General features: G+C 35.1%; 1 protein-coding gene across 2 annotated transcripts in view; it reads left to right on the top strand.

The window, feature by feature from the left end:
• Positions 1–16,259, top strand: part of Nell2 (neural EGFL like 2) — a 360,145-nt gene that overhangs the window by 330,611 nt on the left and 13,275 nt on the right. For both annotated transcript variants that reach the window (XM_003476087.5, XM_063254597.1), the window contains exon 16: positions 6,513–6,653. In XM_003476087.5, coding sequence (XP_003476135.2) covers positions 6,513–6,653 — 141 coding nt within the window. The remainder of the gene's footprint in view (positions 1–6,512; positions 6,654–16,259) is intronic.

Raw genomic sequence — 16,259 nt, 5'->3', positions numbered from 1 at the left:
AAAAGACAGAAGGAAATGACCTTGTGATTAAAAATAAATGCTTCAGACAATCTGGAAAGCAAATAGCCCTCATGTGAGCAATCAAGAGTTGATTAATTGTTTTGATGATCTTTAATTTCCTGCTGTTTGTCAATACAATTTAACTACCAGTGCATGGGATAATGATATAAATAAGAAGTATTATGTTTTTGTGAGGAATTATGTCATATTTTATTAACAGTGAATGATATGAAATAAAATGCTCTCATTATTTGACCTTACTTCCAAAAATAGTATACTCATGCTAACAAAAGAAAGCAATTGAATTCCTTTTTATTTCTGTGCATGAGAGTAGCAATTATTGGATGCTCAGTTTAAGAGGGAGTGCCTATTGAGGTCCATTTTATGTATGGATTTAACATGTGTCCGTTTTTACTGTTCATAATTATTATAGTAGAAATAACAATATACATGAGGACATTTATAACTATTTCATTATAAATAAAATTATCTTTTATATATCACCAGCAAAAGTCTATCCCCAGTCTAAATCTGCCTTCAGGTTTATTATGTAGGTTGACTTTGATCGCCACTGGGTGACCACCTTCCGCGACTGTTGTGGGATGGCTAAATGCCTTCTGGATGCACTTTGGCACAGCAGTATTTTAGCATCACTCTCTAGTTATGGACACTGAAAAGGTCCTCGTTGTCCTGAAGGAATTCAGGAACTATTTTGCTTTCTAGACAGAAGATAATTTGTTGCAAAATTTATTTTAGTTTTCTATATAAAGAAGAGTATCCAATTAAGGTCTCAATGAGTAAGACTAAATCATATGAGTTATACCCCTTGAGCTAATATTTCTGAATAATTTTATTCAGTTTAATAGATCTAAAACTTCTTGGAATAAAATAACATTTTTATCCCCAAGATAAAAATGGTGTTTTCTGTGTACCTAATTCTATTGGATAATATAAAATTAGGTTTTAACTTATCAAAGAAAGTACCCAAGGAATCAATTACTTGACTATTTTCCTTTATTATACAATATGTAAAAAAGTGTGCATATTTAAAATGAATAACGTGCTGCTGTCTTTGCTTAGACATTATATAGACAAAATATACTCAACATAATTTTGATGGGATTTCATTATTTACTAAATATTTACTGAGTAGGGATATTCACACAGTCAAATAGCTTATAGATGAAAGTGTTTGTCTTTTTAAATCTCTGATTTTAATTAGGGTCATGGACTAAACAAATTTTGGCATGAAGGGTACTCACTGGCAATTCAAGCATGCTTTTAGTTGTTATTGACTTTAACCCAAACAGAAAATTTTCAAAAACAAAAACGATCAAAACAGCAGGTGGGGGAAACAAAATGATAGAACAAAATTTTCCAGTGATTGTCCCTCCTCCTGACCCACAGACATGTCAGTTTAAATAGTTTCTCATGCACAAAAATACCCTCACAAGAATGACAAAAACCATGTGAGTGAATACTGATCTGTGTATATAATAATAATAATAATAAACATGCATTGAAGAGTGTGGAATGGTACCATGATACCAACATGATCCATTTCCCCAGTCCAGGCAGCACAGTGTGGAAGAAAGAGAGTAGTGATCATAAGACTTTGTCCCCTTCCCTAATTCCAGGACCACCACAGTAAAACTCAGCCACCAGGCAGACACACTAAATCTAAGACCCCTAAATCCAAGTGGGTACCTCTACATGGAGTCTCTTGAATTTCCCTGGTGGTAGGCAAGAACCTAGAACCTTTGCAAAATGGGCTCAAGATCTGACCTAAACACTGAAACCACCTGAATATAATAATTTTGGCTTCTAGAAAAATATCAGCGCAAGCAGGTCTTGGCAGCTAAGCGCTTCAGATGCACCCAAGAGCTACACTCGTGTTACTGGACACTGGATTCCACCTGGTACTGTACCAGCCATGACAATCCTGAGTTTAGGGTCCTCCCAGTACTACAGTGGCTGCAATGACTGTGATGGCTCGGGAACCACACTAGAGAACCTGGTAGAATTTCTATATGCTGTCTAGAAAACACTCACTTCACCTATAGACACATAATAGACTAAAAATTAGAGAATAGAAGACCTGAGTAGATATTTCTCAAAAGACATACAAATAACCTAGAAGTACACATATATGTAAAAATGTTCATTATCACTAATTTTTGGGAAATACACATCAAAACCATAATGAGATGCCATCTCACTCCTGTTATATTAAAAGACAAAAGGCGGTGAATGTTGGCAAAAATGTGTAACAAAAGGAAACCTTGCACACCATGTAAAGCAGTATAGAGGTCCTTCAAAAAACTAGGGACAGAACTGTCATATGATCCAGCAGCCTAACTTCCAGGTATTCAGCCAAAGAAAATTAAATCAACATGTCAAACAGATATCTGCACTTCTGTGTTTATTTCACTGTTATTCACAATACTCAAGATACAGAATCAACCTAAAGATCCATAAGTAGGCTAATGATATAAATGCATTCATGCAGACTGGAAACATCATTCCAGTGAGTTTTGATTATTTGTTGCAACATGGTAAGCCTACAGGTATTCTGCTAAGAAAAATAAACTAGCTTCTGAAAGACAGATACTCTTGCTGTCAGTTTTATGTAAAAACTAAAAAAGTTGATCTTTTTAGAAGTAAAGAGCAAAACACTGTTTTCCAGGGGCTGTGGTTTCAGTGGAGGAGCACTTGGGAAAATGGTGGTCAGCAGGTACCAAAAACCCCAATAGATATGTTCAAGAGGTCTGTTCTCCAGCAGGATGACTATAATTAATGACAGTATTTTATATCCTTGAAAAATGCTGAGTGGATGTTAAGTGTTCTTACCACAAAAGCTTTAACTGTGTGAGATACTCCATTTGATAATTGACTAGGTTTAATCATCACCGAATGTATACAAATGTGTAAACATATAGCATACAGTAGTGCATGTATGTTGCAGGGGAATGAACTGAAAGCCTTCCACATCAGGCTGCACACAACAAATACACAAAATTTTTATGTTAATTTTAAAATAAAATAAATTTCACAAAAAATAGCCTGATTTTAGGAGCAACCAAGAACCTTTCGGTGGGTGAATGATGAAAACAAATTATAGTACAGCTGTACCAAGAGGTTAGTCAACATGTAGAAGAACACATTCACCTAGGGAATGTAGCTCAATGATAGGGCACTTGTTTATCATGTGTTAGTGTATGAGTTCAATCCCCACTACACCTTCCTCTAGAAAAAACAAACTCCTGTTGCACCTAAAGATCTAGATGAATCCATAGAGATTTATCTTGAGGGAGGGTTAATCCCAAAAGGTTCTACATTGTTTGATTCCATCCATAGTACAGTCTTGAAAAGTTAAAAAGTATACGTGCTAGTGATTAGCAAAAGTTAAGTAATGTTAAAAAGGTAAAAAGATAAATACTTACGGGACAGTACTGTTTTATCTCTTGTGTCAGAATCAGTATCTTGGGAATAATATTGGGCTATAGTTTTTCAAGATGTTCCCAATGGGTTGAACTGGGTAAATGAAATAGAATTGTTTCTTATACTTTCATGTGAAAATATGGTTACCTCAAAAAGCTGAAATTTAAAAAAAAAAACAGTCTCCCCAAAACAAAACAGTTAAGACAATAAAAGAAGTATAAAATGATGTGTCATATATTGTATAACTAGTTTTCTTCACTAACCTAAATTGTACGAATATGTAATATTGAGCCATGGGATATGTTTTTCATAAATTGAGTCATATTTTACAGGAAATAAGACATTTCAGTACATAAGTCATTACCCAGCACATTTTCTTGAACTGTTAATAGTTTCTGTAGACTATTGTCTTTCTTTTCTCATTGCTGAGATGAAATAACTAACACGGAAAGTTAAAGGAGGGAAAGAGTAGAGGTTTCAGTCCACTATTTTCTTGCTCCAAAGCAGAAGGTCACATGGCAGAGGGCCAACTGTTTCTCACAGCAGAAGACAGCAAAAGCAATGAGGAAGAGAGGCAAGCCTCTTTCTGCCTTTATGTTGTGTCCAATCTACCAGACTTAGGGCAGAGCTAATCCAATCAGTGGATTGATTCAGCAAGTAGCCACCCTTAATCTCAGCACCCTTAATCCCAGCATTACACTGCGAAGCAATTACATATCCAAGATTCAGCCACTTCTGAAAAAACTCGATGACTATGTGAAGCTTTGGGAGGGACATTTCGACACAAACCATAACAAACAATATAGTGATATTTCAAAACTTAATAATTTTGTTATATCCCTGTACCACATATGCCAGTGTTACTTGATATTGTTTCTATAATTCTTTTCACTTTTAAATTTAACTTTAATTTTTAACAGTACTATATCATTTGTCATAAATGGAAATAATCCAGAAAAATAAATATATAACAACTAAAGTAAAATATTTTCCCACGGACATACCATACCACCAGGGACTGATAGATCACAATTTTGGGAACACTATACTATATGATTGTAATTCAGATTTTCATAAATTTAGTTCACTTAAAAATAAAACAATTATAAACTCAGGACAGAAATTGCTCCAATCTTATACATTTTTATTTCTTCAGCACTAAGAGGTATTTACAGCACATATTAGGTATTTAATAGGTGATGAATGTTACATTAATGAATAAAGCATATATTTTTGTACTCATCCTCTAAGATATTTCCTTAAAAAGTAATAAAATAATGCTTAAACTGTATATGAACATATATTATGGCAGACCTATGTTTATATCTCCAGTCTTCCAAACCCTAAAGTAATATCGTTCATGTAGCATTTCTGTTAGAATTCAGAGAGTGTGTTTGTAGTCAAGGAAAGATGCTATGTAATGTAATTGGTGGACGGCAAGGTAAGGCAGTGTGGAAATAGGCCTGGAGCTTGGAAAAGGAATAACAAAAGAGAAAATAAATTGAGAAGTAACAACTGGAATATATGTTGATTTCACAAGGACTGAGATAAACTTACAATTACTCTAAGGTAGAAAGGAAGACTAAATTGAAGGCCAAATATCATGAGAAAGTTGCCTCAGTGAGGAAATCTTTGTGCTATATTAATAGTTACTTTGAAAGACTGAATTTTTCTAAAATGAAAGATTCTTAAGCTTCTCTTCATGGTCTTCTTCCAGTGAATCTCTCTTCTAAAGCTTAAATCTCAAACCTGTTTTCTTTTGTCCAGTTACTGAGAAATGGCACAATTTTCTGCATCATTTAGGATGAAAGAAAAGACCATATAAACTGAGATGGGCACAGCATTTTGAACCCATTTATAATTGGAGGCTTATCAGTCAGGAAGGCCCCTGAAGAACAAATAGATTCTTTCTTAACACCTGTGAAGCCTCAGTGAATGGAGGCAGGTCAGAGTGCCTATGTGCCCAGCATGTAAATGGTTGGCTAATCTGGCCACTAACAATTTTGTCAGTAGGAATTACTGGCTGTAGGAGCTAATTTTTAGGAAGAGAAATCACAGAGGCAAACCTATGCAAAATTCAAAAATAATGTTGAAATGTTACAGTGACATGAAATATTTGGTTTTTTTCCTATTACTTAGTATTAATCTAAGAGAATGTTTAACGTAGTTTTTTACTGAAAGAAACTATATCAAAAAGTAAATGAGTAATCGCTTATTTGGGAAATAAGTATTCATTCATTGTTCTCCTTCAAACAAAACATCAGAAAAGAGGAAATTTGAAAATGAAAGTTATATATACTTCCATGAATTTGCAGTTAGGTGAAGCTGATATAGGAAAGAACAGATTCTACCAATTCAAGTAGACTAAGGACTGTAACAAGCAGCTGGCCTTCCCTTCATCCTGAGACACAACACTGTTCTTGACCACTGCAGCAGGTATAGGAAGCACATAAGGAAAAAATACCCTACCTTGGCAGATAGAGCCTTCGATCACAGTATGGGCTTCTCAAGATGGGAATGGGTACATGCATTTCTGGGAACCACAGTGGTGCAGTCAGTACATTAGATTATTTGGCAAGCTCTCCATTTATCCAAAAGACCTGGAAAACCACTAATTGGTCTATAGACCCTCTGAAAATTGCTAGTCATTGTGATAGGGAAGGATATATATGAACCACACATTGCATCCTAAAGCTCCTGCCTAGAAGTAATACTTATCTCCCTTCAAAGGCTTAAGAAAGTCACAGACCCACACCTGACCTAAATGAGATCGAAAATGACCAAGAAAGGACTGAAGAACTAGAAGTACAGTAATTGGTGAGAGTCAATCAGGCTTCCAGTTTTTACAGTTGAATCGTTTTTGTAAAAGAAGCCTTCCAGACACTTCTGCTAGAACTACTACATTATTTCTGCACAGCTTTTAAAAACCAAGTGCCTTTAGTGATTTCATATTGTTTCACTTTCAAAGATTTGTTGGCATTAAAAACTATAGTAACCTTGTAGGAGGAAAATCTGGTTTCTTTGGAAGAAACAGTTGTATAAAACTTCATTTTTGTTTGCTCTGTCAACAGACATCGATGAGTGCTCTGATGGCTTCGTTCAGTGTGACAGCCGTGCTAACTGTGTCAACCTCCCGGGATGGTACCACTGTGAGTGCAGAGATGGCTACCATGACAATGGGATGTTTTCCCCAGGGGGAGAATCATGTGAAGGTCAGTACAAGGAGACGACCTAGAGTCAAGAATGCCTCTTCATTTGAACAACATACATTAAGATGTCACTAGTAGACATTAGTTAATACTTAGATCTGAATTTTTTATAATTGTTTACAAAAAGTAGTTGAAAACATGTTAATATCAATTTTTTGCTTGATAATTATGATAGTCTATTTTGAGATAGAATTTGTGACACTACACCAGTTTTATATGGATATTTTCAACTGTTAAAAGCTATTTCATAGTGCAACCTGTATTATGAACTTTTGAAAATGCAAAATCAGACCAAAGACAGTAGAAAGAGAATAGATGTGGAAAGCAGCATAGAGGGAAAAGAAAATTTGACGATGATGTAGCCAAGGAGAATCTGCCTAGTACATGACGTGCTGGCTCTGGAGTGTATGCCCATGCTTGCTGGGCTGGCAAAGTAAATACTGTTTAGTGAATGTTGAATGTTGGACACATAAGATATGGTCCCTCCTTCCAAGAAGTTTTAAATGCAGTAGGAGTAGAAAATTCAATCTTATTGTATTTGGCTAACTTTTAATTATTTTCAATGAATTGACAATTTTGCCCTTGTGTACTTTCAACGAACAGTGATAGCTTTTAGGAACAAGGCAGAATCCAGTGAACAACTGCCAGGAAAATTATTACCAGCAAGTGTGCCATCAGAATTCTTGGCATGGCAATAGGAGACAAAATTTGTAAACTTTCTTTATCATTCGTATTTATACCTTTTTGAAGCAGTAATAACCTTGGAGGAAGAGAAAGTGACATAGTCAAGGAAGGCCTTGGAGAATCTGACTTCAAGATGCCTGATACCCAAATGTTACACTATCTCTTATCTTGGGGCTTCAAAGGGTTTTCTTTATATTAAAAAAAAAAAAAGTAAAACAGACTTGGGTAATAGATATCAAGGCTTCCTCCCAGCAGGCTTCACCAGCAGCAATAGATGGAGCTGTGAGTTCATGAGGATTTTCACAGAGAAACAGGAATGTTGTTATCCTACCAGGGGCTAAAACCTGGTGTTTGCTAACAGACACTTAACTGTGGTCCTAGGGCTTTATCTTGCACTTGCAAATGCTACAGAGTGATTATTTCTAGCCCTGCATAGAATGCCAAGAACCACAAATTGCAGTTTGGAGACAGATCAAACAGTATGATTTTGCTTCTCTCTGATAAGCTACTTTGCTTGTATTCTATGGTGCTGTATTAAGATTGGCGTTTAAAAAATCATATACAGAAAAAAATGATATAAGCTGACTGTAACACTTCAAATTATATAGAAGTATACAGGTTATAGTTAAAAACATATCTTTATTTTATCTTCGCCTTTCACCCCATCATTTCCACTTACCATCTAGGGTTAACTGTTAATTTTTTCCATGCCTTTGAGCGGGAATAGAAAAAAAAAAACATACTTCTGATGTCTTATTTTAAATTTATTACTGCTTTGCTATCTGAAGTGAGATGTACTAATTATCTGTTGTTTTATAAGAAATTACTTCCACAAATTAGCTGAAAACAAAACAAAATAGCACCTCACTTATTCTCTAGGTCATATAGCTTGGATGAAAGCCACTTCTTCAAATCTCTCATGAGATTGCAATCAAAAGTTTGGCCTTGTGCTGGGTATGGTGATACGTGCCCATAATTCTAGCATCAGGAGGCTGAGAAACAGGAGGATCACTATGAGTTTGAGGCCAGTTTGGGATATATAATGAGTTCAAAGCTATTCTGAACCAAATGGTGAGATATTGGCTCAAAGAAAAAAAAAAGGAAAAAAATTGACCAGTGAAACTAGGGAAATCTATTTCCAAGGTGAGTCATGTGTCTGTTGCTACCCCTCAGTTTCTTAACATATAGATCACTCCACAGTGCTATTCAAGACATGGAAGCATGTCTTGCTCCCTAGTGAGCAATCCAAGAGAGAGCTTCAGATGGAAGACACAGTCTTATAACCTAGTATCAAAAGTGATAACATTATATTTTACAAGCTAATGTCAGATGTAGTGTTCCTTCCTGTCACAATATGTGACTGTGGCTGAATAAATAGTGAAAGATTACTCAGAGACAAGACTAATTACTGAGAGGTCCAGAGAGACCATTCCAAAGTTTCAGAAAAATAGCAACAAATTGAGACCTGTGAGGCTATTTGTAGCTGAAGAGCATTAGAAAAACACTGTCGAAGAAGAGCATTTCAACACTTGTGTAGGAGTTTTGGTTGGAGACAGGAAAGGAATAGGAAGGATTGTTAGGAGACACGGGTCAACCTAGTTTAAGCAAACTTGTTGGGGCACGGGACTCAATAGTCAGAGCAAACGTCTCTGAGTAGAACTTGTTACTGATTCTGCTGACGGTTGTCCTGCGTATCTGCTCTAAACTTTAGCTTAAGAGCCTGGGAACTCTTGCTATGAGGTCTACTCCTTTCAACACTTATTTCAAGCACTTCTCTAGCCAGAGTCTCCCCCACACCTCCTCCCATATTTTACTAGTTACGAGCAAGTAAGTACAGCTGGAATTCAAGGAGGGGAATTGTTTAATGTTCAACTTCTAAGTAGCAAGAGCACGTAGGGACCATCACAGAAGCAGCGCTTTACAAGGGTGACAGTCTCCAGAGTTCGAACGCTATCTCCTTAATTACTTCCCTCCAACTCTGATACAACCACTTCACACCTCCTTCCATCTCCTCAATCTTTAGATACTTCTTCCTTTCTCTTCATTCTCTATCAATGGCCTATTTAACTGAGAAGATAGACGTGTCAAGAGAATTGCTTCCTTTTTTTCACGTTTTTAAAGAAAAAAACAAAAAGGGTAGAGATAATACATAATTTCAAAAAATAGTAAGAAATCACTAGTTGATAATTGTATATTGTCTTCTTAGAAATTGTTGTTCAAGTTACAAAAGTAAAGCAAGTGGACGTTCAAATAGCGAGACTGCAAACAGCTCTGTTCAGCTATCCAACAAAAGCTTAGTAATATGATTATTAATCCTATACACTTAAACATACATGCAGTTATATCTTTCAGAGCACTTTATTTCCCTCACTTTTTTACATTAGCAAGTACACATTTTGGGCTTTATTACTCCTATATTTCTTATTACTTTTTATAGTAGAGACACAATGTAATATTTATAAATATGATTCTTATTTATTTCCCTAATGAGAATAGTCTCAAGTTGTCTCCATTTACTATGAAGGCCTCAAGATCATCCTTTTTATAGCTGAGTAATATTCCATTGTATAAAAATACCACATCTTTTTTTATCCTTTTCACTTTTCTATGACCCATAGATTACTCTCAGGCCTTCAACTTTCACTGGAAGAAGTGGCTGTCCTCCCGTCAAAACCAAACCCCTCACTGTGTCTTGCATCTCTTCCTTTCTGAGCTATCTGAGGATTTTGCATCAGTGTTTCTGCCTTCTTTTCTATAGTATTACATATTGTTTTATTACTGCATTATTCCCATCTACATACAATTTGGAGTTGCAAACATCTTTAAAAATCAAACCACAAACGAACTACTCGACACCATTTAACTCTTCAAATATCCATTTTCTGCTTCCTTTAGAGCAGAACTCTTTGAAAGAATTTTTTCTAGTTATCTCTGCCTTTTTTGCATCACCTGAGGCTTTATTACCCCTACTTTAAAGATTACTGGAAATTTCTATTTTGATAAATTCATTGATGGTGAATTACTGTCTCCTTTTTCTTTTTTGTCTCCTTTTTTGACCATTCAGGCATTTGCTCCAATTGATCATTCTTTCTTTCAAGACGTAACTTTTTCCCTTGGCTTTAGGGATACTGCTTTCTCTTAGCCTATAGGCATTTCTTAAATAAAACAAACATCTTTGGCTTTCCTGGCATTTCTTAAATATACCAAACTAATTCCTCTGCATGTGCGGTCCCTTTTGCATAAAATAACCTTTTTCAAGACTTGTGCATGGTTCCTCTCTCATTTAGTTTAGGTTTCTTCTTAAATGGTGTCTTACTCATTTTCTCATGGCTGAGACACAACATCCAAAACTCACAATTTAAAGAAAGAGAGGTTTACTTTGGCTCACATTTTCAGTCCATGATTGGCTGGCTGCAAGGCAAGAAAGGCATGAAGGAAGGGTCCAGGCAGAGGAAACTGCTCTCTTTATGGTGACCAGGAAGGAGAAGGTTAAGGGGAGAATGAGGAAGGCAGATATGCGTTTCTAGGTCATGCCCTAAGCACCTTCAGGCTAAGCCTACTCTCCTGCAGCAAGTCAGCTAGAGCACCCAGATCCATGACCTTCCTACAGGCCTGCCTCGGAGGGCATTGGAGATCTGGGAGTCTCTTGATCTGAGCCGTAACACATGGTTTGCCTGAACACCCAGCTTGAAGTAGTCTACCACTACTGCCGCTCTTCACTTGCCCTGCTTCAGTTTGCCTCACAGAAATCATTGGTTCTCTTGAAATTAAAGTATATATTGATTTGTTTGCTTGTCAGCCACTATATCTCCATGGTAAAAAAAAAAAATGTCTGGCACTTGGTAAATGATGAAATTATGAGGTTATCTAATGGAAAATAGACAATCTTTTTAATTAGAACTATATAGATGTATGAAATATAGTGAATATAGAGAAAGTATATTTAAAATACAGTGATACCTCAGTTAACAAACTTCATTTTAAGATTTTGGGGAAGACGGCTACGTTTGTGTTGATATGAGTAGTCACGGTCATGTTTGTCACACAAGGCAGAGTTTACAAATGGAAACAAAATTTCACCAAACCCAATTTGTATGCAAACAGAGCATTTATGAACCAAGGTATACTATACTTGTAGATCTATAGTATTGGTCAGGATAAAACATAAATAGCGCACTTGTGAATGTTCAGTCCATTAAGTAACAAGGACCAAGGACGTTAAAATAACACATGGTAAATATAAATATAAAAAGCAAAGTAATGGATTCTATGATAGCAGAAAAGGATTTTCAAGTAAATTCCATGTGCACAGACATTTTTATTTTTAAAAGCTCACTATTCTGGCAGACAATTGTACTATCATCTACCAACAGAATTTATAAAGATTAGTTTTAAAAATCTACTTTCTTAGAAGATAAAATGCTCCAAAGGAGTCTTCAAAGAATCTATCTCTGTGTGTCATTAATAAAGACTAAAAAATTGAACAACTGTCCATTTACTACAATTTCAGTGATTTGGAGAACTGTAATATTAGTATTTAGAAAGATGCAATTTAAAGAGGATGACTTATCTGGGAAGATGCCGTTTTTCTTCTGTTGCTTTAAAAAGAAGCATTACCAAGTAGACAAATTCACGCTGTGTATATTCACTCTGAAGTATAAGATCGATTCTTGAAAACATGAATAAGTACTCTTTCACCACATTTTACGCTACATTTATATGATCTACCGCATAAATGTTTATAAGCTGCATTTGTACAAATCGCGTGTTATTTTGCTCATCTGTTTGTCCTACATGCTTCAACACTCCCTAGGTAACATGCCAGGGTGCCTCTTTCCTGGTCTAGACCATCATTTCTACTGTGCCTAAAATTAGTTTTTCTCTAGCACATAAACCAGTATTTCTTTCACATATAAATGTATTTTGTCTTCATGTTCACATTTTCCTTTCTTTCTTTAATTTCTGGATAATCTTCAACCTGAAATGATTTTTTAACTTACGAAGACCATGATATTATCTTTTAACTGTTCTGTTCAAACCAAATGCTGGAAATTCTTGACCTAAACCAATAAAAAGAACACAAATGAAACAAACTGAAATTGAATCCAATGAGTAATTGCTGAACATATGTCCACGTACATTGAGACACTTTGCCAGGTATCTGTTACATAGAAATATGAAGTAAAAATGGTCACTTTTCTCTATTTGTGGAAGACATAAACTATGTTGTCATATAAGATATAAAGTAGTGGATTTTTTAATAAATGAAAAAGCCACAAGACAAGTGGAAAATGATTGCAAAAATTATTTGGTTTTGAGAAAAAATATAAATGAGGAAACAAAGATAACAGTTATTACTTTTTGACCTCAAGAGAGGTTTCTCAGAATACCTAGCATTTGTATTTGGACTTTTGCTAAGTATGATAGTATTATTGGGAGTTAGAACAGGGAGAGATGGCACAAGCAGAAGAATTATATTTAACTGCATTATGTGTGCTTTGAATTTGATCTTGACAAGCAGAGTGATGAAAGTATAACTACACCAAACCTGTATTTTAATCCAACTGTATTTTTGAGTTCAAACCTATATACTTCAATTCTGCTTAGAAGCCCAGAGGAAAGCGTATTCAATGTATGTGACGAGCGTCTACTTACATCCCTTCCCTCTCTTCCACTCCCTACTAAGCTCTTGTTCTTTTTTCTGTATATAACATCAATCACATTTTTTCAAGGGAGAAATCTAAACATTTTTTGATCCTTCCCCCTCCCTCATATTCTAAGCCCACAAATCACTAGTCATCTTGATTCTATCTTTCTTATCTCTTTCTGTGTATTACCAGCAGCTACCACCCAGTACAGCACTGGGCTTAAAAACACAAACTTAGGATCTTGACTGTTTAGGTTCTACATGGATCCTATACCTTACCTGTGACCTTGGGAAAGTTATTTAAGCTTTCTGTGTCTCAGTTTTCTAATCGATAAAAGTATGAATTCTTGAATCTTCACAGGTTGTTGCGAGGGTCAGATGAGTCAACTTTAAGTGATATGTAAGTAAAGTGCTCAGAACCTGATACACAGCAACCACTATATAACTCTTTCTCTTGCCTGGACTACTGAAACACAGTACTTACCCACATTTTAGCTTCCATCTCTTAGTACACTAGGTCTATTTTGTAAAAGCAAGCCAAAGGTATCATTTTAAAATTCAAATCTGATGATGAATTTCTTGCATTTCCCTCAAATGATATTTTATTATCCTTCGATAAAGTTCAAATATGTTAACAAGAGCTTTACATGGATGCAGTGCACCTTCAGATGTATGGCTGCCTACTCTGTCCTCTCATGGGACAGTCCAGTCATGCCAAAATTTCTACATTTGCAGCCCATTTTTAATTAATTAATTTTATTGGTACCTTTTAGATATATATACTGATTGTGTTCATCATAGGGAATGTGTACCTGCACATGATACATCTTGATTCTTTTTTTTCCATTTCCTTCCCCTCCTGTCAACCCCATTTACCCTCCTAGTTTACAAATGCATTGTTTCTATTTTTATCTTTTTTTTTTCTTTTCACTTCGTTCCTTCTCCTCTCCTTAGTTACCTTTCCTATTTTAATATATTTTTTTCCTACTTCACAATATCTATGATACATTTTGGTTCTTATTTAGTCTTTTGATTTCTCAACCAGAGAAACAATGTGATATTTATACATGTGTGCCTGATTTAGTTCACTTAAAAATATGGTCTCCAAGTGCATCCTTTTACCTAGAAATGTCTCAGATTCATTCTTCTTTGTGGCTAGGCAGTGATCCATTTTATAGCAAAACACACATCTTCTTTAAACATTCATTGGTTAATGGACCTTTAGGTTATTTCCAAGATTTAACTGTTACAAACTGTGCTGCTATAAACATCAGTGTGCTTATATTGCTTTTAATTCTTTTCAGAAGATACCAAGAAGTTGAATAGTTGGGTGAAATGGAACCTCTATTGTTTTTTGAGGTATCATTGTGGAATAATTTCTACCAAAAGTAGAGACAGGTCCCTTTTTCCCCACAGCCCAACCAACATTTGTTACTGGTTTATTTTTTGATAATAGCCATTCTTGGTGGAGTTAGATGGAATCTCAGTGTGTTTTGATTTGCATTTGTCAAATGACCAATGATATTGAACACTTTTCATATATTTATTTGATGTTTCTAGTTCTTCATCTGAGAAGTGTCTATTCATCTCAGATGCCCATTGTTTGATTGAGTCTTTAAATTTGTGAAGTCTAATTTTTTTGAATTCTTTATATATTCTAAATATGAATAATATTGTATGTCAGAAAATGGAACAATATCCCTTAATCTTGGGCAGGAAAAACCAATATAGAGAAAATGGCCATACTTCCAAAATTGTCATACAAATTTAATGCAATCTCAATCAAAATACCAAGAGCATGCCACACATAATTAAAGAAAACAATCCTAAAATTCATTTGGAACCAGAAGAGACCTAGAATAGCTAAATGAATTCTAGGAAACAAAGCCAAGGCAGGAGGCATCACCATCCCTGCTTTAAATTATACTACAAAGCTACTGTGATTTAAAAAATAGAACCAAGGATCAGTGAAACAATTCAGAATACACATAAATAACCCTAAAGACAGCCATTTTATCTTTGACAAAGAGGCCAAACACCTTTATTGGAAGAAAGATAGCCTCTTTGATAAATGGTACTACCAAAACTGGCTTTCGTCATGCTGAAGACAAAAACTAGACCTATATCTCTCACCAAACACTAAACTAAAATCAAAATGGATTAAAACAGAAACTCTACATCTGATGGAAGAGAATACAGGTACTCTTAAAGACATAGGTATAGGCAAAGACTTTATGAATGAAACCTCAAATGTACAAGAAATATTACAAAGAATCAACAACTGGGATCTCATCCTATTACAAAGCTTTTATACAGCAAAAGGAAAATAGATAACCGACAGAGTGGGAAGATACTTTTGCCAGCTATTCCTCCAGCTTGTCTTGATAGCTTTAAACTAGAATTTCAAATATAATCTTGCCTCAAAACACTCTATACTATTTTACTTCCTCTTTGCATGGCTAAATCTTCTAATTACCCTATCTAGAGAATTCATAAGCATGAGAAATATTCCAAACAGCTAACCAATGTTATAAGAAACAAAGATTATTCAAAGAGAGGGACTTTTTTTTATATCACATGCTGCCACCTAAATCAAGTTTCATGAGAACTGAGATTTGACCAATGTACTTATCAACATTATTTCTTCAGTGATCACTCACTAAAGGCAATTTCCATATTTGTACAGTTATAATTTTTATGTATTGTGAGTTTTTAGAGTGCAAACTCCTGACATCCAAAAATGTATTCCAAAGTGCAGAACCATTAATCAGCTAGGAAAAGATTCTACATTGTGAAATAGTAAGGTAATGCTATATAATAACAAGTAGAAAAATGAAAAAAACTTCAAATTAGTTTAAATTCCCTTGGAGAGCAAGAAGTAGTATTAGTTTAGCATATAGTTGATGCCCATGCACCTCCCCAGGTAGGCAACTACATGCCAACCATTGTTTTGAAAATTTTATTCAGTTTCTTTATGAAAGGTGTGTTGCATTTAAGAAATAATATTCTCCATGTGCCTAGACCTACCTTGTTTGTCTTTTTCACCAAACCCAAGGACACTCTCTGCATTTATGAAAAAAAATGTTACTTGAGTAAAACTTTTATTTTTAAGCATCAAGCAAAATGAAATGATTGAAAAAATCTAGCCTTTGCCACTAGTGTAATAAAATGTTTATAGTTAGAGGTATCTGTAAAGTTTTTGGTCAAAGAGATCACTCTTATAGTTCATGTTTTCTCTACTTACTATAATTCCTATTCCAAGACTATTAAATGGAAAC

The sequence above is a fragment of the Cavia porcellus genome, unplaced genomic scaffold (genome assembly GCF_034190915.1).
Source record: "Cavia porcellus strain 051 isolate PalLab524CR breed Dunkin Hartley unplaced genomic scaffold, mCavPor4.1 scaffold_8, whole genome shotgun sequence".
Lineage (NCBI taxonomy): Eukaryota > Metazoa > Chordata > Mammalia > Rodentia > Caviidae > Cavia > Cavia porcellus.
This window is presented reverse-complemented; position numbering and strand designations above follow the sequence as displayed.